Source organism: Balaenoptera acutorostrata, chromosome 16 (assembly GCF_949987535.1).
Source record: "Balaenoptera acutorostrata chromosome 16, mBalAcu1.1, whole genome shotgun sequence".
NCBI classification, from domain to species: domain Eukaryota; kingdom Metazoa; phylum Chordata; class Mammalia; order Artiodactyla; family Balaenopteridae; genus Balaenoptera; species Balaenoptera acutorostrata.
The window spans coordinates 42815326-42838401 of record NC_080079.1 but is presented as its reverse complement, the minus strand read 5'-3'; the positions used below and the strand labels follow the sequence as shown (position 1 = coordinate 42838401).

Genomic DNA, 23076 nt, shown 5'->3' with positions numbered 1-23076 from the left:
CCGTTTCCTTCACTTGCATCCTATATCAATGCTTCTAAAGCCTCTGTAATGAGAGATGCATTTAAATAAATTATTTTAAAAATGAAAAAAATACAAGTAGCAAAGAATACAGCCTTTTTTTTTTTTTTTTAATTAGATTCAACAGATAGCAAATCACCTGGGCAAATCACTTAAAACTTTTCTAAACTACTCTAAATTTTACTCTGGAGAAATTTATTCTACCTTTTTTGTATCATCATGATCCCCAGTAAGCACTTTGCAGAATGACACTGCTCCATGGACCATGCTTTGAGTAGGACCGGCTACAGTTTGCAAGGCCCAGTGCAAAATAAAAACACAGCACCTTTTTTTTTTTTTTTTTAAAGAAATTCACAGTCTTTTATTTATTTATTTATTTATTTATTTATTTATTTATTTATTTATGACTGTGTTGAGTCTTCGTTTCTGTGCGAGGGCTTTCTCTAGTTGCGGCAAGTGGGGACCACTCTTCATCGCGGTGCGCGGGCCTCTCACCATCGCGGCCTCTCTTGTTGCGGAGCACAGGCTCCAGACGCGCAGGCTCAGTAATTGTGGCTCACGGGCCTAGTTGCTCCGCGGCATGTGGGATCTTCCCAGACCAGGGCTCGAACCCGTGTCCCCTGCATTGGCAGGCAGATTCTCAACCACTGCGCCACCAGGGAAGCCCCAACACAGCACCTTTTAAGTGTGTGTCCTTTGTGCTGACCTGAAAGCACTCCACTAGATCATGTCCACGCTTGCCTGCTCAAGGATATTGCTCAAGAATCATCTTTTTACCTTGCTGCATCGTAAGAGTCTCTTACTCTATCTGATCATTTTCACTAACATGAAAATCTGATACAGTAGCTCCCAATTAAAGACAAAGCAACAACAAAAAATGTCCTTGATAAACCACTCTAGCCACTTACCCATTTCTGTGTTTCCCTTCCCTGCAGAAACTTCTCACATATGGTATCCATACTTGCCTGGAGAAAGTCGTCATCATTTTCTATCTATTCTCTCTTGACCCCATTATAACCAGAATTTTAATAACACCAGTCCATTGATATGGCTCTTTTTGTGGTCTCAATGCTCATTCCATTGTCAAATCAATTCCTCATCTTACTCTATCCATCAATGAGATGTGATAGAGTTAATAATTCCTTTCTTATTTAAAAACTTATTTATTTGACTTCCAGTACACCAGTCTCCTGGGATTTTTCCCCACCTTCCCTGGCTGCTGTATCCCAGTCTATTCTGAAGGTTCCTCTTCATTACCCTGACTCTTAAAAGTTGACATGCCTCAGGGCTCAAACTTCTAACCGCCTCTTTTCCTATTTATAGTCACACCTAAGGTTATCTCATCTGTTCTAACGGGTTTAAATTGTTATATGCTCATAAATTCTAATTCATGTCTCCAGCTTAGCTCACTGCTCTAAAACTCTAGACCCATGTCCAACTATAAGATCAATATATATATATATTAGATATTAAATAAGAATCTCTCTTAGGTTGAGTTTCCAGAGAAGCAGACTTTGAGATAAAGATTCAGTTGTAGGATGTTTATTGGTTTGGAATTAACTCCTGTGGAAAGGAGAGGAAGAAAGCAGAATTAGGTTTAGGGAGAAGTTGAGCTTCAGTGCAGTCCCAGTAAAGACTTCCACTGACCCCACTGGAAAGCTCTAGAGCTGATATTGTCCTTAATATAAAGGTAGGCCTTTTATATACTTACATTAGTCAGATATAGGTTGCCTCAGAAAGCAATCTGACCTTGGGCAAGGAAGCTCTCTTCAGAAAAGGCATTGTTGGAAAAGAATATAAAAAAAGAATGTGTGTGTATATATGTGTGTGTGTGTGTGTGTGTGTGTGTGTGTATCTATATATTGGAATCACTTTGCTGTACAGCAGAAATTAACACAACATTGCAAATCAACTATACTTCAATTAAATAAAAGAAGAAAAAGAAAAGGTATTCTCTGAATAGGACCGACAACTGAAGCTTCTCAGCAGGCAACATTTCCAACATGTAGGGGAATAATTTCTTTTTTCTTTGAAGGGAGATTTGAGAGGCATATCATACTGTTATCACAGCATCTCAAAATTAATGTAGTCTCTACTCAACACCTGGTGCTCTTTCATTTTTCCTTCTCAGTAAATTGCAACCTCAGTTGTCCAAAATCTCAGGCCAAAACCCTTCAAGTCATCTCTGACTTTTCTCTTTCTCCATAGCCCTCTCTTATTTCCAGTCAATTCCAAAATATCTCCAGTTTCACTATTTGTTTTCACTCTTACCGCTTTCTTCCTGATACTAGCCACCATCAACTTCTGCCGAGATTATTGCAATAGATTTCTACTGGACTTTAATCTCACCCCTCTCTGGTCTATTACTCACACAACAGACAGAGTAATTGTTTGAAAAATTACCTAAAATAGCTTCACTGCTTTGTGAACATCATCCAATGGATTCCCAAATGACCCAGGATAAAAGACGATGTCCCTGTGACACCTACCTGACCTGATTTCCTACTTTTCATCCTCTCAGCAATTCTATTCCGGTCTCATTGACCTCCTTGCACACTGCCTGACTCCTGCCTCAGGGCCCATTCACTTACTGTTTCCACTGTCTGAAGTTCTCTTTTCCCAGACATTCACATTCTTCCCTTCCTGTATGTTTCCGCTTGATTCTCCCTTAGCAAAATGGTCTTACTTGACCACCTTACAGAAAATAACAATAACCGTCTCACTGTGCTTCATATCCACTTTACCCCATTTGCTTTCACTCTACTTGCACTCTTACTTATTTATTATGTCAACTGTGCCAAATATTATATTAGGTCCACAATGACAGACTCTTTTATTCACGGTTGTATCCTCAGTAACTAGAACAGTGCTTGGGATATATACTATGTAATCAGTGAAAGTCTGTGGAATGTCAGGTGGATCTGATTTCAATAAAGGCTAGAACCAAGGTTTCAGACAAGTGTCAACAGTCTCTGGTAGTTTTGCCCCTCTTTGTATTGCTTAACTCTGTGTAGACTGTATTTTCAGGCAGTCTGTAATTAGGGCATAGAGATGATAAAAAAAATCTTATTCTTGATTAATTCTGAAATGAGGATTTGGGGCAATGCAGCCTCAAGATGAGGTAAAGGGGAATAAATGGATAAAGAGTTTTCTGAAAGAAAAGATACTGAAGTAATGAAATGCAATATACATCCCTTAGAAATTCCAAAAACATTAAAACATAATTTTTTTTAAAAACCTGCTTGAATATATTTAGAAATGGAGGGTCAAATTTCAAGAAGATTCATTTTAGCATTTCCTCCAGAGATTTTTTTGCTGGTTCCAATAATTTTATGCCTTTATGATTGGTTTACTGCTATGCTTTTCTAAACCAAGATGTGAGTGGCAGAGTAATGCAGAATTAACCAGCCCAAGATTTTAGGGTTGCCAAAACTGAGAAACTCTGGCTTAGAGCAATATGGTCACCAAAGCAATAAAGTAGAATATGAGAGCTTTATCTTTAATGGAATTTTATGGACAACCATAAAACCACTGAGTGCAGTAATAAAGCCACATTTTGGAGAGCTGGGCAAGAGACATTTCAAATTGATCTTTTTTCCCTATTTACAGCTATATTTCTAATCTTTACTCTTATTTCTATCATGTCTTTTCTTAAAGCCATGGAGGACTTTCTAGTTTTCTAGGTAACAGTCAACTGATACTCCTTGGTCTCTTTTAATCGTATTTTATAGAAATGGTGAAGACCTACATTCATCAACAGCTTCTTATAGACAATTTTTAAACGATAGTTTATATCTGTAGTAGAAAGTGATTTTCGTTTACTTCATACCAGAAGACTCTTGTATGATCCAAAGAAAAGTTTGCAATTTCTAAACCTGCTTGATAAAAAGGGGTTTTTTGTTTCTTTTTTTTTTTTTTTAAAGAAATTCACGTTCTTTTATTTATTTATTTATTTATTTATTTATGACTGTGTTGAGTCTTCGTTTCTGTGCGAGGAGGGCTTTCTCCAGTTGAGGCAAGTGGGGACCACTCTTCATCGCGGTGCGCGGGCCTCTCACCATCGCGGCCTCTCTTGTTGCGGAGCACAGGCTCCAGACGCGCAGGCTCAGTAATTGTGGCTCACGGGCCCAGTTGCTCCGTGGCATGTGGGATCTTCCCAGACCAGGGCTCGAACCCGTGTTCCCTGCATTGGCAGGCAGATTCTCAACCACTGCGCCACCAGGGAAGCCCTGTTTCTTATTTTTTGTTTTTCTTTTTAATTAACCAGAAGTAAACCATTCTGCTCTTCCTAAGAGTTAAATTAAAAAAGGACTAATTTGAAATCTGGGCTTGAACGTGGAATACTTGCTTGGGCAACTATTTGAAAGCTACTGGTATTTTAATAGCAGTAATCAGTATTACCTTTAGTAACTTGGCAATAAATGATTCTCTGTGCTGTTTCTTTAATAAACCTCAGTTTATTGCATGCCTTGAAGCTGTTTATTGCTTCACATACTAACAGCTATTGTTGATTAAGGCTTAAGTATGTAAATGCTGTTATTTTCCTGAGATTTTGATAAATAGAAAGGAACAAAAACAGTGTTCCTGAGATATACTCAGTAAACAGCTAATAGGTGTCAGTTTTCTAGGAGAAACAACAGGAGATCCAATTGATGTTGAGAAGTGCCTATGGTGATTCTATGCTTAACTACCAGGAATTGGTTGATTTGGAGCTAAGAAAACAATTTATTTTAGGTTAAAAAAAAAAAAGAGTATTTGTATTAGAATAGTTACTTAAGAAAACTGAAGAATTCAATATCTCCTGTTTTAGTTTTGAATATTTTCTATTTCACATGGATTCACAAAATCCCATAACAGTTTTAAAAAGGAAAGAAAAAGTCTTCATTTCTGCAGTCTTCTCCACTTACACACCTGCCTCACTCACACAAAAGAAAAAAAGTTAAAATAAAAATTCCAGATTAAGAAACATCTTTCAGAGATAGAAGCAGAATTATTTAGTAATAAAAGTACGGTTTGCAAAAGACTTATTCCCTACAACCTATCCCCAAATAAAAGTAGTTCAATTTTGATTTTGATAAACTAATGGTTAGACAGAGCAGCAAAATTTGATTGCCACTACAATTCTCCTAACTTAACCAGCATGTGCTGGGTGATTTTGAATAGAAGTCGCCTTTGTGAATCAAGAAGAAAAATTCAAAGGTGTGCTAAAAACAGCAAGTGGAAATGCCCCAGATGTTTATGCTTCCTTTTCCCTTGTTTAGTTTTATTTGTACAATTAATATGTATATATTCATAAATGCAATCATATCCACACATTATATTATTTCTTTTTATGGCAGCTTTCTTTTATATTTTCTATTTTTGCTTTACTTTCCATTCTCTGTTTCCTTTCCCCCAGTTAGCTCTCCAGCACTTCCTCATCATATAAATCATTTTAACTGGTATGTGTCAATATTTTTCCATCATATCATGGTCATATATAATTATATAAAGCACAAATGTGTGTATGCACATGTTTACATATTCACACATAAACTACATACATAATACACATATATGTGTTTTGCCATTGTCATAAATATGTGTATATTTTATGTTAAGTTTTCTTTTAAAATAATAAACACTTACAGAAAAAAATGTAAGAATGGTACAAAAACATTTGAGACTAAGTTACCAGCATGATGTCCTATGACCACCAAACACAATTTCTAATTTCTATAAAAAAGCATAGTCTCTTATATATAACCACAACAGAACCATTAAAATTAGGGAGTAACTTTGATACCTTACTACAATCTAACCCTCTGACTCCATTCAACTTTTGCCAGTTGCCCTAATAATGTCCTTTATAGCAAAATGATCCAATCCAGGATCACAGGTGACCTTTAGTTGCCATGCCTCTTTACTCTCCTTAATCTGAAACAGTCCTTCCTTGATGCTTTTGAAGATTACAGTACACTTATTTTGTACAATTTCCCTCAATTTGGGTTCATTGATGCTTCTCCATGAATAGGTTTAAGTTATGAATTTTTTTGGTAAGAATATCACCGCGAAGAGTTGCTGCATCCATCTCACTGAATCCTATAAAATAATAGTTTTGTGGCCCATGTGGCCCATTACTGGTAATGTTACTCCTGAAAACTTGATCAAAGTTGCATCCGCCTTAAAGTATGTTGATGACTTACCTTAAGACTATATAAATGTTCTTTCCTCATTCATTTTCACCCATTATTTTAAAAAACCATTGATGTTCTTTAGCTGAATTATTTTTCCAATTGTTGGCAAATTATGATTTTATAATACCATGATGTCTTCTACATTTATGAGTTGGCATTCTACTATATACAAAAGCTTTCTTTTCCCCCCATGTATTTATTAATTTATTTATTGATATAAATATGAACTCATAGATTTCTGTTTGATTCGAGGAGTATAATCATTACTGTAATTATTTATTTTGGTGCTCAAATTATTCCAGAATTAGTCTTGGTGAGCCCCTTTAAGCAGGCTTTTGTGTTCTTTTAACATATCCACATCATTCTTTGAGCATTTAGCTATTTTCTAGCACAGCAAGATGTTCCAGACTCATTTTATACTTTTCTTATACCAGTACTGGATTTAACCATTTCTCTAAAAAGCTCTGGTTCCTTTAAGTGGGAAATAGCATTTAGAAACTAAGTACTGGATGCACAGAATATTCTATGAGTTGTTATTGGGTATCTCTGCTTCCAGGCCCCTCTCAATGGACAGAGCAAGGCAATATATGTATGTATATAAGACTGCATGTATGTATATGCTCAAAAAATATATATACATGAATGTATATATATATATATATATATATATATATATAATATATGTATGCACACACAAGTATGTGTGATATATGCACCATACTCATTTGCATCTACGTTAATTTTATATTTACTGTATGTGTATATACATATATACATGTTATATGTAATATGTATTATAAATTTTATAGATTATAAAATATATATATCCATTAGTTCACACTAATAACTCTCTGAAAATGGGAAGCCTGGCTCTTATTACCTTCAGTACATTACTTACTGAATGTAACCAGTCTTCTGTTTCTGACCCTCATTCTGATGCTCTCCTCACCCTTTCACGTTCTGACATCACCTGCCTGCCATTCCTCTCCTTCCAACAATTCTCATCCTGCTTGGATTCTGAAATCCTGTACAGGGCCATGCAAACACCCTCCTTCCTGAGTTCAAGCTTCAACACTTCACAGCATCACTTCACAAGACCTGCAGCTACCACCATCCACTGAACTGTTGCCTTCTTCATTCCACTTATGTTGACATCCCACTGTAGACTGATGTCCCACTGTGTCCTTCTTGTGCTTACAGCACCATAACCCTACAACACAGTCTCCCACAACAGGCCATGCAAATGCTCTAATAACCCTCTTTGGGTTTTGCAACCACACCGGGCCACCACTCCCACACTGACCCTCTCACAGAAGCACTGCTAATTGACCTTGGGCTCTGACATCCCATTCCAGCTGTTTGAATGCCTTCCTTTGCCCCACTTGTGTTTGCCCCAAGCCTATACCAGGCTGCTGTGACAACCCTTTAACAAGAAATGTTCCCTTTGCTCTATTTAACTTCCAACGCCGCACTCAATCTCTGACTCCCCACGTCGGTCACTGCCAACGATGTTTTGTTGTTCTCAGGTGACAGCTTTTCTACTTCTCTTGTTAAATTTATTCCTAAGTATTTTATTTTATTTTTAATTTTATTAAGTAGAATTTTCCCCTTAATTTCATTGTTGATTGTTCATCATTGGTGTATAGAAATACTGTGGATTTTTTTTTATTGATCTTGTATCCTACATCCTTACTGAACTCATTTATTAGTCTAATAGTTGTTTTAGTGGATTCTATAGGATTATCTATTTAAAAGATCCTGTCATCTGCAAATGGAGATAGTTGTACTTCTTCCTTTATGGATGACTTTTATTTCTTTTTCTCGCCTAATTACTCTAGCTAGTACTTTCAGTACATTGTTATATAAAAGTTTTGAGTAGAAATCTTTGTCTTATTACTGATTGTAGGGGGAAAGCTTTTAGTCTTTCAACATTGATGCTAGTTGGTAGTTTTCCATAGTTGTCCTTTATCAGGTTGAGGAAGTTCCCATATATCCCTAGTTTATTAAGTGTTTTTATCACAAAAAGGTATTGGATTTTGTCATTCTTTCTCTGATCCTTCTGATATGATAATTTTTTCTTTATTTTATCTGTGTATTACATTAATTGGTTTTCTTGTGTTGAAACAACTTTGTATACCTGTGATAAATCCTATTTGGCCATTGTGTATAATCATTTTTATGTATTGCTGAATTTGAATTGCTAGTATTTTGTTAACAGTTTTTACTTCTGTTTTCATCAGCTACACTGATCTGTGGCTTTCTTTTCTTCAGGTACCTCTGTTTGGTTTTGGTATCAGGGTAATATAAACTTTATATAATTAGTTAGAAAGTGTTTCCTCTGCTATATTTTGGAAGAGATTGTGAAGATTGTGTGACTTCTTTAGATCATTGGTAGAATTTACTAATATAGTCAGTTGGGCCTGGTCTTTTCTTTATGGGAAGTGTCTTTTTTTTTTTCTTTTTTAAATTACTAATCCAGTCTTTTTACTTGTTTTTAGGTCTATTCAGATTTCCTTTATCATCTTGAATCAGTTTTGGTAATTGTGTATTCCTAGGAGTTTGTTCATTTCATCTAAGTTATTTAATATGCTGGTAAAATTTTTCATAGCATTCCCTTAAAATCTGTTTTATTGCTGTGAAGTCAGAAATGATGCCCCCTCTTCCATTTCTGTTATTAGTAATTTGAGTCTTCTCTCTTTTTTCTTAATCAATCTGACTAGAGGCTTGTCAATTTTGATCTTTTCAAAATACCAACTTTTGATTTCATTGATTTTTTTTCTGTCATTTTCCTATTTTTATTAATTGCCACTCTAGTTTTTATTACTTCTTGTCCTCTGTTTGCTTTAGTTTTATTTTGCTCTCTTTTTTCACTGTCTTAAGATGAAAAGTTATTGATTTGAGAACTTTTCCCTTTTTAGATACAGATGTTTATAGCTCTAAAATTTTCTCTAAGAACTGCCTTATAGTATTGCTTAAGTTTTAGTGTGGTTGTCTTTTTTTTTTTTTTTTTCCCCATTCATTTACAAGTGTTTTCTAATTTTCTTTGTATTTTCTATTTTACCCACTGGATATTTAGGAGTCCCTTGTTTAATTTTCACATATTTGTGAATTTTGAAATTTTCTTTGTGTGATTGATTTCTAATTTCATTCCACTGTGGACAGAAAGAAATGTCAGGCCTCTCAGATGCTGGCCTTCTGCAACATGGAGCTGGAGTTGGCCGGTAGCTCTAGGGCAGACACCATAATCTTAGGCTGGATCTCTGGTGGAGAAGGAGTCCTAGGATCCTGGCTGCACCTCCAAGAAGTAGAGCTCCCATGATGCAGTGCTGGCTGGGGGTTGCAAGGAAACAGCTTATTGCTCAAATGCCACAGACTTGTCCTTCTTACTGAGATTTAATGGATTTTCTTAAAGCAGTGTTTCTCCAGATACTGTATACTTTTAGAACAATTTCCAAAAACTTTAATTTTTACAACTATTTTTTTTAGTAGTTAGAGTTTTCTTAGTGGAATAGGGTTCACAGAGCTCCTCATTCTGTCATTCCAGAAATGTCACCATTGTGTACTCCATTCTCGCTCATTTTTTAATGAAAATATCAACAGCAGAAATATATTAAGAGGATAATCTTGACAATATATTTATGGGCTTAGAATAATGCATATTGGATATTGTTTTTTATGAATCATGGATTCCACTGAATTTGTCCTTTTTCACTCCAAGTGTTGATGACTGATTTTTTCATCATTTCTTATGCCCCAGCCCCAAGCCTGTCCTTGATCCTCCATGATCAATTGATTAATTAACAAAGATCGAACATTCTGATACATTTTTCAGACATTTACTGGAGATTTATTTTGCTATTTAGTAAGACGTAAAATGGATGAGAGAGAGAACAATCAGTGCTAAAGTCGCCATGCAATATTGTAGATGACAAATTTTGTAGGTAAGACCACGAAAAAAATGAATCTTCAGGTAGTTAGGGAGAAATCTTGTTTTGCTGATATGGTAACATATCATGTGTCCTACATTGTCAAGTCATCCATAGGAATGAATCCTACTGATACCTGAAGGTTATGCTCTTTGAAAAACAACACTTCACAGATTTTTTTCTAAATTGTATTATGTATTTTTCATCTTTCTAAATAATAACATCAATAGTAAGTATTTATTAAGTACATGCTACGCACTAAGCTGCATTCTAGATGTGGGCTATTTCATTTAATCAACACGGCAACCCTGAGTTAGATGCCATTTTATTTCAATATTGTACATGGAGTCACTGAGACATAAACAGGTTTAGTGACTTGCCCAAAATTATGTAGCTAATAAGTGACAGATTTCATTCCTAATTTTTTCTACTCCAAATCCCAAGATCTGAGCTAAAACTTAAATTAATTCCTTAAGCAATACTTTTTATCTGAATAGAATTCTAGAATTTTCTAAATGTCTATTGCTTCATTTGATTCTACATCAACTATATAGAATATATATTTCAAGTGTTATTTATTCCTATTATATTTTATGGTTGAGAATATAGGTCCAATGACACACCCCAGTTCAGTTAGTTAAAAGTGAGATAATTAGAACTAGACCCTTAATCTTATGATTACTGACTCTGGTTTATTTTTACAAGTGTATGCTTAACCAAAGTATACTAAACATTATTTAACTCTCAGTATTTATGTCACAAATGATAAGAATTTTCTCAAAGGTGGGGACTGTATTGAATAACTTATATTATCCCTGATTCCTAGCATTAAATATTTTGTTTATAATAGTTGCCCAAAACTTTTTTGGGGGGCTTATTGAACTCAAGATACTGTGACTAGTTCCTAAATTAGATTCCATATTTATATCAACAGATGGTACTGTGATATTTGAGGCTTAATTGTTAATTAACAATTGACCTCTGACCCCATGCTAATTTATCATATCTTTTTTAAGGTAGATTTTTCTGCTTGTTCCCCTCAATACTGTCACACCATTAGCTATATGCTTACTTCATTCAGTTTGCCTGGGTCTATTAACACTATTATTTTGAAAATAAATCTGGTTTTAACGTACTGAAGTCTGGGAAAACTAGCTAGTTAGAATTGTACGTAGGTTCTGAGGTTGGACTTGAGAAACCCTGGCACTAAAGTGCAAAAGTTTAAGTGTAGGATTTGTAGGTCTCTGGACCTTTATAAGCCTGAAAAAGACAACAACAACAACAAAAGCACTTCAATTTATTTAAAACTGAACAATAGCCACCTTATAGAAAGATATATTTTAGCTTTTAAAATGTTGTTTCTGAATTGTATCTATTCAGTGTATTACCAAGTGTTGAATGTTGTAAACTGACCAGAGCCAAATGTCTTTATGCAATAATTAGATTATTCTTGACTATTATTAAATAGCTACCAATAGGTGGTGGTAAAATATGATTAGTGTTCTGTGTCACAACTTTGCTACTGCTTAGAAAAGTATGTCTCAGGCCAAATACTACTACACATGTACATTTTTTTAGCAAGTTAGATTTTCCTTTCATGTATCTGAAAACATCTTACAATTAAGTTCACTTTAGGCAAATGGAACAGTATTTTAGCAACAGAACTCAGTTAATGTTTAGTTAGTATCAGGCAATAAGAAACTCTGAATCATTAGGTGGAACTCATGGAATCAACTTTTGGGTTCTGTTCCAAAAGACAAAGGATTCCTTTGGTCCTTACACTTTGTTCATACAATCCACATTATCCTTAGCCTCTCATTTCAGCACTTATTATTCATGTGGAACATTTATTAATGTAATAAGGAAATCTTCTGGTGGTTAGAGGTAAAGATGTGTGAAATACTAGTTCGCTCTAATGAAATGTTCACTAATACCCCTTTGGAATATGTTTTGACATAAGGCATTTATTCTTAAGATGTAGAATAAAAGTAACATGCACACACACATACACACACACACACACACACACACACACATACACCTCTCTTTTCTGTCTTTTGGACAGTTTGGAAGAAATTGAGAGAGACAGATTGTGTAAGATGGATATCAAAGCAAGATATATTTTCTAACTGTAAATATAGTTGAGTGAAGTATAAGACAAAACTGGGCACTACACTTCCTACTTCCTTCATTGCACTAAATTTATCCTCCCAGGCACAGGAAGTGCAAAGGTGGGCCCACACTGTAAGTACTAAGGCATATCAGTAACAAAGCAGAAAGCATATCTGCCTTCATGGAGCTTACATTCTAGTAGGAGAAGAAAATTCACAAAATACATAAATGAGTTATATAGAATTTAACTCAGGAAAAATACAGGAGGGAAAGTGGTGAGGGAGTACATGGGGGATTGCAGTTTGATCAGTGATGATTTCACTGACGTGACATTAGCAAAGAGCTGAAGAAGGTGAGAGAGGTTGAGCCACCTGGTTATCTGGGGAGAGTATTTCAGGTGCAAGTGCAAAGACCCTGAAGTTCAGGCCTGCCTGCTGTGCTTGAGGAAGAGCAAAGATACTAGTGGGACTGGAATAAAGTAAGTGAGAAGGAAAATAGTAGAAATGAAACCATCAGGTAATTGGGAAGGTGTGGAGATAACTACTCTGAGTGAAATCAAGTACTAATGGCAGAATTTGAGTAGAGCAATGGCAAGAATACACTTAAAATTTTAAAGGAACATTCTAGATTCTCTATCAAGAATAGTCCGTGGTGCAGGCATGTAAGAAATTATGGAAATTAGTTTAAATTTTATTTCAGTAGTCCAGACTAGGCTTGGAGTGATATTTCTGGAAATGGTGAGAAGAGGTTTCAACCTCGCTGTATTTTGCAGGTAGAAACTACAGGATTCATTGATTATTGGATGTGGAAGGAAGACATAAGTTAACAAGGCTACTAATATATGGCTTGAGCAACTAGAAGGATTGATTTTCCATTAACCAGAATAAAAAAAATGTCAAAGGAGTAATTCAGTTTTGGACATGCTAAATTTGAAATGTCTTTTGATATGTAATTGAAGCTATTGAGTAGAGAGCTGGGTATGATTTTAGGGAAGAGATATGGACTAAAAATATACATTTGAAGTCTTGAGCTTTTTAAATACTGTGTAAAACTTTGAGATGGGATGAGATTCTTAAGGGAGTGAATGTAAAAGACATCCAAAGACTAATTTTGCTGAGGAGAAGAGGATCAGGAATGGAGACCCAGAGGAACGTGTGTCCTGGAAGCTAAGGGTAGAAATTGTATCAGGGAGAAGGGAGAGATCAGTTGTGTCTGATCTAATGTCTATGCTACTGATAGGTCCAATGAAAAATAAGCCAACAAAGCTAAGAAACAAGCAAAAACAAGGATTGTGAATTGATCAGTGGTTTTACTAATAAGGAATTTATTGGTGATGTTGAAAAGAGCAGTTTCAGTGCAGTAGTTGTGGGAGGTTTAGAACTATGATTGAAATGTTTTTAGAGAGGATGAGAAGAGAACAATTAGAAAAAGGAGAATGCAAAACTCTTTCCCCATATCTTGCCCTAGATGGGAGATCAGACAGTACATTATCAGTAATAGGAGGAAAGATGTAGTGTATAGTTACAGGATTGTATATATATATACATATATATATAATTTGGAGTGCTTGCAGAAAATTGCTTCAGTTTTCTCAGTGAAACTAATCAGGATCACCAGCTGAGAATAAAGATGGGGTAGGATAAGGTGGAGACCTGAGAAGACAGTGTTAATAATCATAATCATATAGGAAGAGAGACAGTGAATGAAGTAGCAAAATATAGTATAATAAATGGACAGGATGAAAGGTCTTAAGGAATGCTCATGTAATACAGTGTCATTCTAGATTAGCTGCATTTTTAAGTTTCAGATGTGCTATATTTGCATATTTACTTTTTTTAAAAAAAATTGAATAAACTGACTTTTTTACGTAAATGAACTTATCTCAAAAAGGAAATTTTATATCAGAATCATAAATGACAAAACACTACTTGACATAAAAATGTAAAGATTAAGTCATATTGAAATATATTCATAAACATTATTACTTTGTTAAAAGACAAATAATTTAATCCCAGGAGTGCACACACATTTTTGGAAAAACTGCTGTCCTGAATTGAAAGCTTCAGTTCCTGCTCTCAAGCAGTTTAATAACATAAATCAGAACTTGTTTGCCTAAGTGAGAAAAGAAAAGACCATCTAAATATGTTGATTTTATCTATTTTAGAATCCCTATGGGCAAATACTTTGTCTTAACGTCCTGTGAAATGTGTAGAATCATTCTGTGTGCATAAAGTGCACTCTACCAGATGGTATTTGATGGTTGTGTTCATCTTTAACATGAACAGAATATTAGTTTAGAAAAGATTTGTTTTCTTTTTCAAAATTCCTATTTTCCAGCCTCTAAGCACACTGCTTATTTAGATAAATCCTTTTGGGTTCCTGTTGGTGCTTCTGAAAAATGGGTGACTTGAATTTAGATGCAGTGGGTAATCTGCTTGAGCAGACTAGAAGGAAGAAAGAGTTGCTTCAGTCTTTAAAGATACTCTTTGTCAAGCAAAAATAAAGGAAAAACTTGCTTTATTTTAGTTCACATGCTGTTAAACATGTATCAGCAAACCGATGAGTCAGTTGCGTTACTTGCTAGCTATCCAAAGTGAGCATCATTCAATCATTTAACCTGAGGTTAAATAACTCAGGTTGTTTACCTGAGGCCAAGCAAAACCTGAGCAAGTCTTCCAGGTGCTTGCTCTTCCTCAAACTCATTAGGCATGTATCCACCTCAAGGCCTTTAAACTTGCTCTGCCCTCCACCTGGAGGGCCCTTCCCCACACGACTTGCTCTCTCACCTTTTACAAACGTTTGCCAATTTTCTTTTTAACATCTTTATTGGAGTATAATTGCTTTACAATGTTGTGTTAGTTGCTGCTGTACAGCAAAGTGAATCAGCTGTGCGTATACATATATCCCCGTATCCCCTCCCTCTTGTGTCTCCCTCCCACCCTCCCTATTCCACCCCTCTAGGTGGTCACAAAGCACCTAGCTGATCTCCCTGTGCTATGCAGCTGCTTCCCACTAGCTATCTATTTTACATTTGGTAGTGTATATATGTCCATGCTACTCTCTTACCTCGTCCCAGCTTACCCTTCCCCCTCTCCGTGTCCTCAAGTCCATTCTCTATGTCTATGTCTTTATTCCTGTCCTGCCAAATTTTTACATTTTTCTGATAGCTTTCCTGATAACCTCTTTGTAAGTGGAAACTCTCACCCTGCCCTCCCATATGTCCTTCCTGAATTATTTTATATTTTTGTAGCACTTATATGGATCTGAAAACCGTATTATATAAATATATGTTAATTATATATATATTATGTTATATATAAATTATATATAACATAATATATATTCTATATAAATAATTATATATAATATGTTCTATATAAATACCTATAAATTAATTATTTTATTTTTTCTCTGTCTCCCACACTACAATGTAAGCTGCACAAAGGAAACATTTTTGTATGTGTTGTTCTCTGCTGAAGTCCCAGTGCTTAACACAGTGTAGATATTCAATAAATATTTGTTGAATTAATAAGTGAATATTGTTGTTAATATTGAAGTTAGGTATCTTGCCTGAGAGATAGTAGTATAACCAGGTCTGGAACCCAGGTGCTTGGCTCCAGAGCCTACCCAGTAAACTCTATGATAAGCCCAAGGAAGATGACTACTGTTATATTTCTCTCAGATCTTGAATAACGGGCTCGTATCGGAATTGACTGATCAAAAATAAAGGCATAAGAAATGTCTTTGTACTAAGGCTGAGTAATTCCTATCTGTTATATTATGGAAAATATTAACTAATAGTAGACTCTCCTTTTTAAAGATGAAACAGTCACTATTATCTCTAGATAAAAAAAAAAAAAGGTGTATCTTCCAATTAATTATACAGAACTCTAATTGGAATGGTGACAGAGAGAGTAATAGAATTGAAGTCTTCTGCATTTCCCTTTCGACTATAAGGTTATTGCAAGGCTTAAAAGAGATAAGGCATGCAAATATAATGCCTGACATCTAGTAAGCAGTCAGAAAATTTTAACTTAAGGATTCACTATTCTATATCATATATAAATCTCTGCCCATCATGTAGAGAAGGCTGGCTAGACTCATATATAGAAGAAAAACTATTTTAAAAATGTTTTTAGAAATATATTTTAGGTCACACATATGCGCATTATCAAATCTTAATACTCCAAGAATTCTTGTTTCTGCTGATTTTTCCAATAATTTCTCCCTTTTGATGTTGGTACATAGAGATACATGGTATTTAAGCAAGTGCTAACACATGCAATGGATAGATTTCAGAACTCTGATCTAGACAGCACAATTCCCCCTTGTTTAGTTGACCGAGAAATTATGAATCCTCCCTAATTACTACACTGTTTGCCACAGATCCTGAAACAACAACAAAGGATTGGCTAAGAGGATAAAAAGAAGAAAACAATCAAATAGGATTATCTTCTAAATCCTGGGTCTTCAAAGTTTCCAGTAAGGGCACAACGTCACATATGAATGAAATAGGCAAAATAGGCAGTTTTGTTTGACCATTTAAATACCTCAAACTTTTAAGGATTGTTAGAGCTCTAACAATCCTTAAAAGTTTGAGGTATTTAAATGGTCAAACAAAACTGAAGAAATATTCCACAGTACCTCAGGGATTGAAAGTAATTAATTGGGCTGAAAAAAACATTGAGAGTCCTCTAGGAAATCCTCTCTATTGTTATTTTAGTAACTTAACAAAATAATGACTTGTATAAACAAAGTAACACAGCATTCACAGTGCTCTCATCCCATGAAAATAATATTAAATATTAGAGTAGATCTGATACATTAGAAGAAAGGTTTAACATTAATCTGGATTTAAAGTTGTTTACCCAAAGTTATCTTGCTTCAGAATCTATTTCTTCTGGCTTTTATGAAAACACAAGACAATAAATTTTCTCTCAAAAACAACAACAATAACCACATACCAAAAACAAAAAGAAATTGATAATATCTATAGCAATATGACATTAAAATGACTGATTGAAAGAGGAAAACAACAGAAAACATTTAGTGTGAACTTTTTAGTGATAAAATGTAGTGTCCAGATACAGCATAATTCTGTGTTTCTCCAGGAAGTTAATCGAGTATCATTATTTGTAGTTCCATTTTATCTTTTTTACTAATACTTGTCTGGAAAAGGACAAAAAACAGGGGGAAAATATCAACCATGTACTATTAATCCCATTGATTGTGTGTAGATGTTTAATTATTTTGTTTCTTACTCTCTGCCCTTGCACTTACATTATAATTAATTTAATGAAATTTAAAATTTTAGACTTAGATTTAATTGGAATGTTTCAAAGGTATTATCATAAGTAGTTTATTATTTCATTGTATTTTACTATTTTATTTTATTCCATTTTGTGTGTCTGTGTGTGTATGTAATAATGCATAATAATGCCATAGCCTTACTAAAAAATAAAATAAAATCTTGGCCTGGGAAAAATGGTCACTTTGCTTAATTAAAAATGGGCTGCGGTGAAGGTGCAAAGGAGAAAGCAGGAGCACTAGTCAGATGGTTATTACATAATCCATGAGGGAGATGGTATTTGGAGTTCAGAGACAGCCAGATAACTGCAGATATTCTAAATATAGACCCAATGGAATTTGCTGATGGATTACACTGGGGAGTAAGAATGTTCAGTTAAGGTCAAGCAAGTAGAAGGATGTAGTTTCTGCTATTTACTGAGATAATGAATACTGAAAGCAGCAGGTTGTTGTCTTCTTGAGCAGTGGGAGAGTAGCAGAGAGAGATCAGGATTGGGGAGTTTTAACATTTTAAATTGGGGGTGTTTATAATTCATCTAATTGGGGATCAAACAGGCAATTGGATATAGGTCTGAAATTCAGAGGACAGGGCTGGTTTAGAGATATGAGAGTCTTCAACATAGAAAGAGTTTTAAGGCTCTGCAGTTGGATGAGGTGACAAAGTAAGTGAAGTCCAAGAACAAACCTTTGGAGCATCCTATGTAAATATGTCTTATAGATGAGGAAAAATCAGCCAAGGAGAAGAGGTAGTAGCTGATAAGGTAGAATTAAAAGCAGGAGAATATGATGTTATGGAAGCCATGTGAAGGAAGTGTTTTATGGAGGAGACACTTTTAACTAATCCTACAAAGCTTCTCCCACAAAACCTGGCATTTAGTAAATATTACGTTATTCAGTTGTCCATGGACTCTGGAGTTTATGTGGTCCAAGAGAGGTTTCTGGCCACCCATCCATTGTGGTAGCTGATAGGGCTGTCCCATGACCAGGGCTCTGAAGTCCATGTCAAAGCCATCTAATCTACCTGCAGAAACAGTGCTCCCTGTTGGTCTGGACATGGGATTTCATAATCAGCCTCTTATGGCTGGGACGGTTATTGTCCGGTGTTTGAAAAGACCCAACATAACCACCACTTTTGTAGGTCCTGCCAACTTCAGGGCAGTGCCTGCCAGTCAGAGAGGTTGGTATCTCTGCCAGCCGAGTAACTTATAAATAAACAATATTTCCCCTCCCCCTGGGGTCATGCTTAGGCAGATCCCTCGCCCATCCCTTTTTTTTTTTTAAAGCAACTTTTTCCCATGAGATTTTCTTTTTTTTTTTTTTAATTATTAGCACCTTTAATTATCATTCATTTATTTATTTATTTTGGCTGTGTTGTGTCCTCGTCTCTGTGCGAGGGCTTCCTCCAGTTGCGGCAAGCGGGGGCCACTCCTCATCGTGGCGCGCGGGCCCCTCACTATCGCGGCCTCTCCTGTTGCAGAGCACAGGCTCCAGACGCGCAGGCTCAGTAGTTGTGGCTCACGGGCCTAGTTGCTCCGCGGCATGTGGGATGCTCCCAGACCAGGGCTCGAACCCGTGTCCCCTGCGTTGGCAGGCAGACTCTCAACCACTGCGCCACCAGGGAAGCCCGCCCATCCCTTTTATATCATCCAGATTTCTTTCTTCACCCAAGTCTTCCATAAGGGGACTTAATGGATAATTGAAAAGGAAATTATTGGATATTTTAGATGGTAAAATCCCAGACTCCAGTGTCACAATATAGAGTGTGTATCTTTATTTTGGGTAAGAGAAACTCAGAACTCAAAGTCAGAAGCTGTAGATTTTTTCTACTATGACTTGAGTGAAGGGAAAAAAAGGTTAATAGTTACTGAAACTTACAATATGCCAGATTTAGTCTGTGTGTTTTAATATAGATTATTTCACTTAAACCTCTCAACATCTATTAACTTTTGTACTGTTATAGTTCTCATTTTACAAATGAAGAAATTAAGAAACAATCACACAATTAGTAAATGGAGCCCAATTTTTTATTCAGGCTCTCTGGCTCCAGATTCAGAATTCTTAACCATAAAGCTTTGCAGACAATATATTCTGAGCAGAAAAAGAAAAAAATAGTGCATTAAATAATTTCTTGACACTGTAAACATTTATGTAGATTCCAACACATTTGTTTGAATTATTCATATAAAATTAAATAAGTAAACCATAGGAAAATCATTATTGTATTTCCCTACCAGATAAGATTATGTATACATTCAGGAGATATTATTCTTATTCATTGTTACAACTTTCAGATGACATAAAATGACGGAAATGCTGGGATCAGATATGAAATTCTTTATTTAACATCTAGCCATTCACCCATGTTTTAATCTTTATACTTTAAGGTATCATGGATCTTCTGTGCTATTAGTTTCAAGTTTCTATATTACACTGTACTGAATGGAAGACATATCAATTACTTGATAATTAAAGTATGTTTTCTCTCTGAAGGCAACTGATCGAGAGGGAGATCCAATAACGTATGCCATTGAGAATGGAGATCCACAGCGAGTTTTTAATCTTTCAGAAACGTAAGTTAAAAATAATTTCTAAATTTATTTTTCTTTTTAAAATGTTAAACAATGTACTGGTAGCAAGAGGACAGACTTCTAATCAGAGACTTTCAGCTGTTTGTAGTTTTATTTTACTTTTTTTTTCTACGAGTGTTAATGAGAGCTGCGGGGGATAATTCTGAATCCAGAAATCATACCCAGGAGTCTGTTTATTTATTTTAAAAATTTTTACTAGGTAAAATCTACTGAGGTGGAAACAGTTCATTTGCAGGTATAACCTGGGATTAATTAGATCCCTTTAAAATTGTCAGCTACTCATAATAACAAAGATATTTCTACAAAGAGTAACTTGGCACTAAATTGTTCAAAGGGAATTGTGTAAGAAAAAGTGTAATTCAGATGCATTTAAGGTGCCACCAAAGTCCATCCTTCAATTTTTGAGTAATATAGGTTTACTCTAAAAAAGCTAAGATAAAAATATTTCATGCCCATTCTAAGCCCCTTTGAGGTCTATGTCCATGTCATTCTACTCACCTCTCTGAACATATCAGAGATAATGTCAGTCATAACTATTGAGGAAACTGACAGCAGGCATTAAAGAAGCCGTTGACGTTAGCTTTGTTTCTCTTCTTCAACAGCAAAGTAGCTGCTCTGTTGTTGCGTGTGGCTGGTTGTCAAAGAGATGTTCTTGCTATCTCTCTGATGTTTTCTGTGTGGTCCTGAGTGGTTTTACTCCCTAAAAGGATGGAAATCTAAATGTAGCCCATGAGTATAAAGTGAAAAATTTGACAAATTAGCCAGGCTCTGCTTCAGTCTCAGGAACATGTGGTACACAATGCCAAATCAAGAGAACCCCGTGTGGTCACTTGATCTTGTAAGAAAAAAACACCTGCAACTTTGCATTGACGAGGATGGTACAGCCGTGAGTTTGTATCCCTGGATACAATATTTCCCAGATTTTTAGATTTCACAGATGAATAAACTTCCATTTAAAAAATGGAGAGATTTACTATTTTGAATTTTCCCCCATAGGTACATACTAATCATAAGTAATTATAATTTACAATCATTCTTAAAGAAAGAAAACTTTGTAAAAGGGACACTTTAACAGTAATCAGGGCTGTGTGGTACTGGTATAAGAATAGATGTCTGGATTACTAGGATAAACTTAAGAATCCAAAAATAACCCCTAATATTTATGGTCCATTGAGTTCCAAAAAAAAAAAAAAAAAAAAGGGCCAAGACAACCTAATTAGGAAAGAATAATCTTTTCAATAAATGAAGCTGGGACAGCATGCAAAGGAATGAAGTTGGGTCTTTACCTCACTCCATCTGTAAAAATTAACTCAAAGTGAATCACAGACCTAAATATAAGAGGTTAAACTATATAATGTAGAAGAAAATACAGATGTAAATCATGATTTGGGTTAGGCAGTGATTTCTTAGATATGATATAAAAAGCAAAAGTGATTAAGAAAAAGACTAATAAGTTGTACCTCATCAAAATTTGAAAAAATGGGATTCAAATGGCACCATCAAGAAAGTGAAAGACAACCCCACAGACTGAAAGAAAATATTTTAAATATATGAAGAGTATGTAAAGAACTAGTATATCTCAAAAATAAGCAGATAAATAATCTAAGTAAAAATGAACAAGAATTTAAATAGACATTTCTTCAAAGATATATGAATGGCCAATAAGCATGTGGAAATATGCTCATAATCACTAGTCATTAGGGAAATCAAATTACAATCATGAAATACCACTTCACATCCTCGTATAATAGCTATAATGAAAAACAAAGGAAATAGCATACATGGGTGAAGATGTGGAAGTATCAGAATTCTCATATATTTCTGATGGGAATGTAAAATGTACACTCTGGAAAACTATTTCTCATTTCCTCTAAATGTTAAACATAGAGTTACCATATAACTCAGCAATTCCACTCGTGTCTATTCAAGAGAAATGGAAACGTTATGTCCACGTAAAAAGTTGCACAGAAATGTTTATAACAGAATTATTTACAATGGCAAAATGTGGAAAACAACCCAAATGTCTGTCTACAGATGAAATGAATTAACAAAATGTGTATCCATACAGTGGAATATTATTCAGCAATAAAGGAGAATTAAGTACTGAAACATGCATGAACCTTGAAAACATACTAAATGAAAGAAGTCATTCACAAAAGACCACATTTGGTATGATCCCATTTGTATTAAATGTCCAGAATAGGCCAATCTATAGAGACAGAAAGTAGACTACTGGTTGCCTGAGGCTGGGGGCTGACAGAGAATAGGGAATGACTGCTAATGGGTACAGTGGTGAAAATATTCTAAAATTGATTGTGGTGATGGTTGAACTACTCTGCAAATATGCTAAAATTTATTGAATTGTACACTTTAAATGGGTGAATTCAATGATATGTGAATTATATGTTAATAAAACTGATAAAAATAAGAAAACAATGAAGTTTTCACCTGCCCTGGTCTTACTTTCTCTGTTGAAGATTTCCATTCCTGTGTTTATCTGTTTTTCTGTTGATGCTGAAGGATTTTAAAACTGCTGGTTGTGAAATCTAATGAGCTACCAGTTTTATCAGACATTCTCACTCGTGCTGCTACCCTAGCAAGTGTTTGTCTACTACTCTCTAATTTATGCTTTTGAAACCAAACAGACACACCTAGTTGGTTACAGAGGTCTTTAAAGTGTGAAAGATGTCAATGCAGCATCCTCTTTGTCTGCATTGACCTAAACAGACAGAAATATCCTTAAATGCAAACTTCTTCCGGACAACTAGAGTAGGACAGGACTCTGTGATGATTGTATGGTCTCTGTTGATGATCATTCAGGGTCCAGTACACTGCGCTCATTGCCTTTTATCTTACAGTAATTTTATTTCAGCCACTTCATTGCTGTTCTTCCCATTGATAATTATAGGCTAGCCTAGACCCTTAGCAATATATTTCAACACATTTGAA

General features: G+C 35.2%; 1 protein-coding gene across 17 annotated transcripts in view; it reads left to right on the top strand.

Moving 5' to 3' along the window:
* The window catches only part of PCDH15 (protocadherin related 15), a 755972-nt gene that overhangs the window by 481142 nt on the left and 251754 nt on the right, over positions 1 to 23076 (top strand). For 16 of the 17 annotated variants that reach the window (XM_028166694.1, XM_028166693.2, XM_057531449.1 and 13 more), the window contains one exon: positions 20030 to 20109. The exons of the other annotated variant lie outside the window; for it this stretch is intronic. In XM_028166694.1, the coding sequence (XP_028022495.1) occupies positions 20030 to 20109 (80 nt within the window). The remainder of the gene's footprint in view (positions 1 to 20029; positions 20110 to 23076) is intronic. 17 annotated transcript variants of the gene reach the window in all.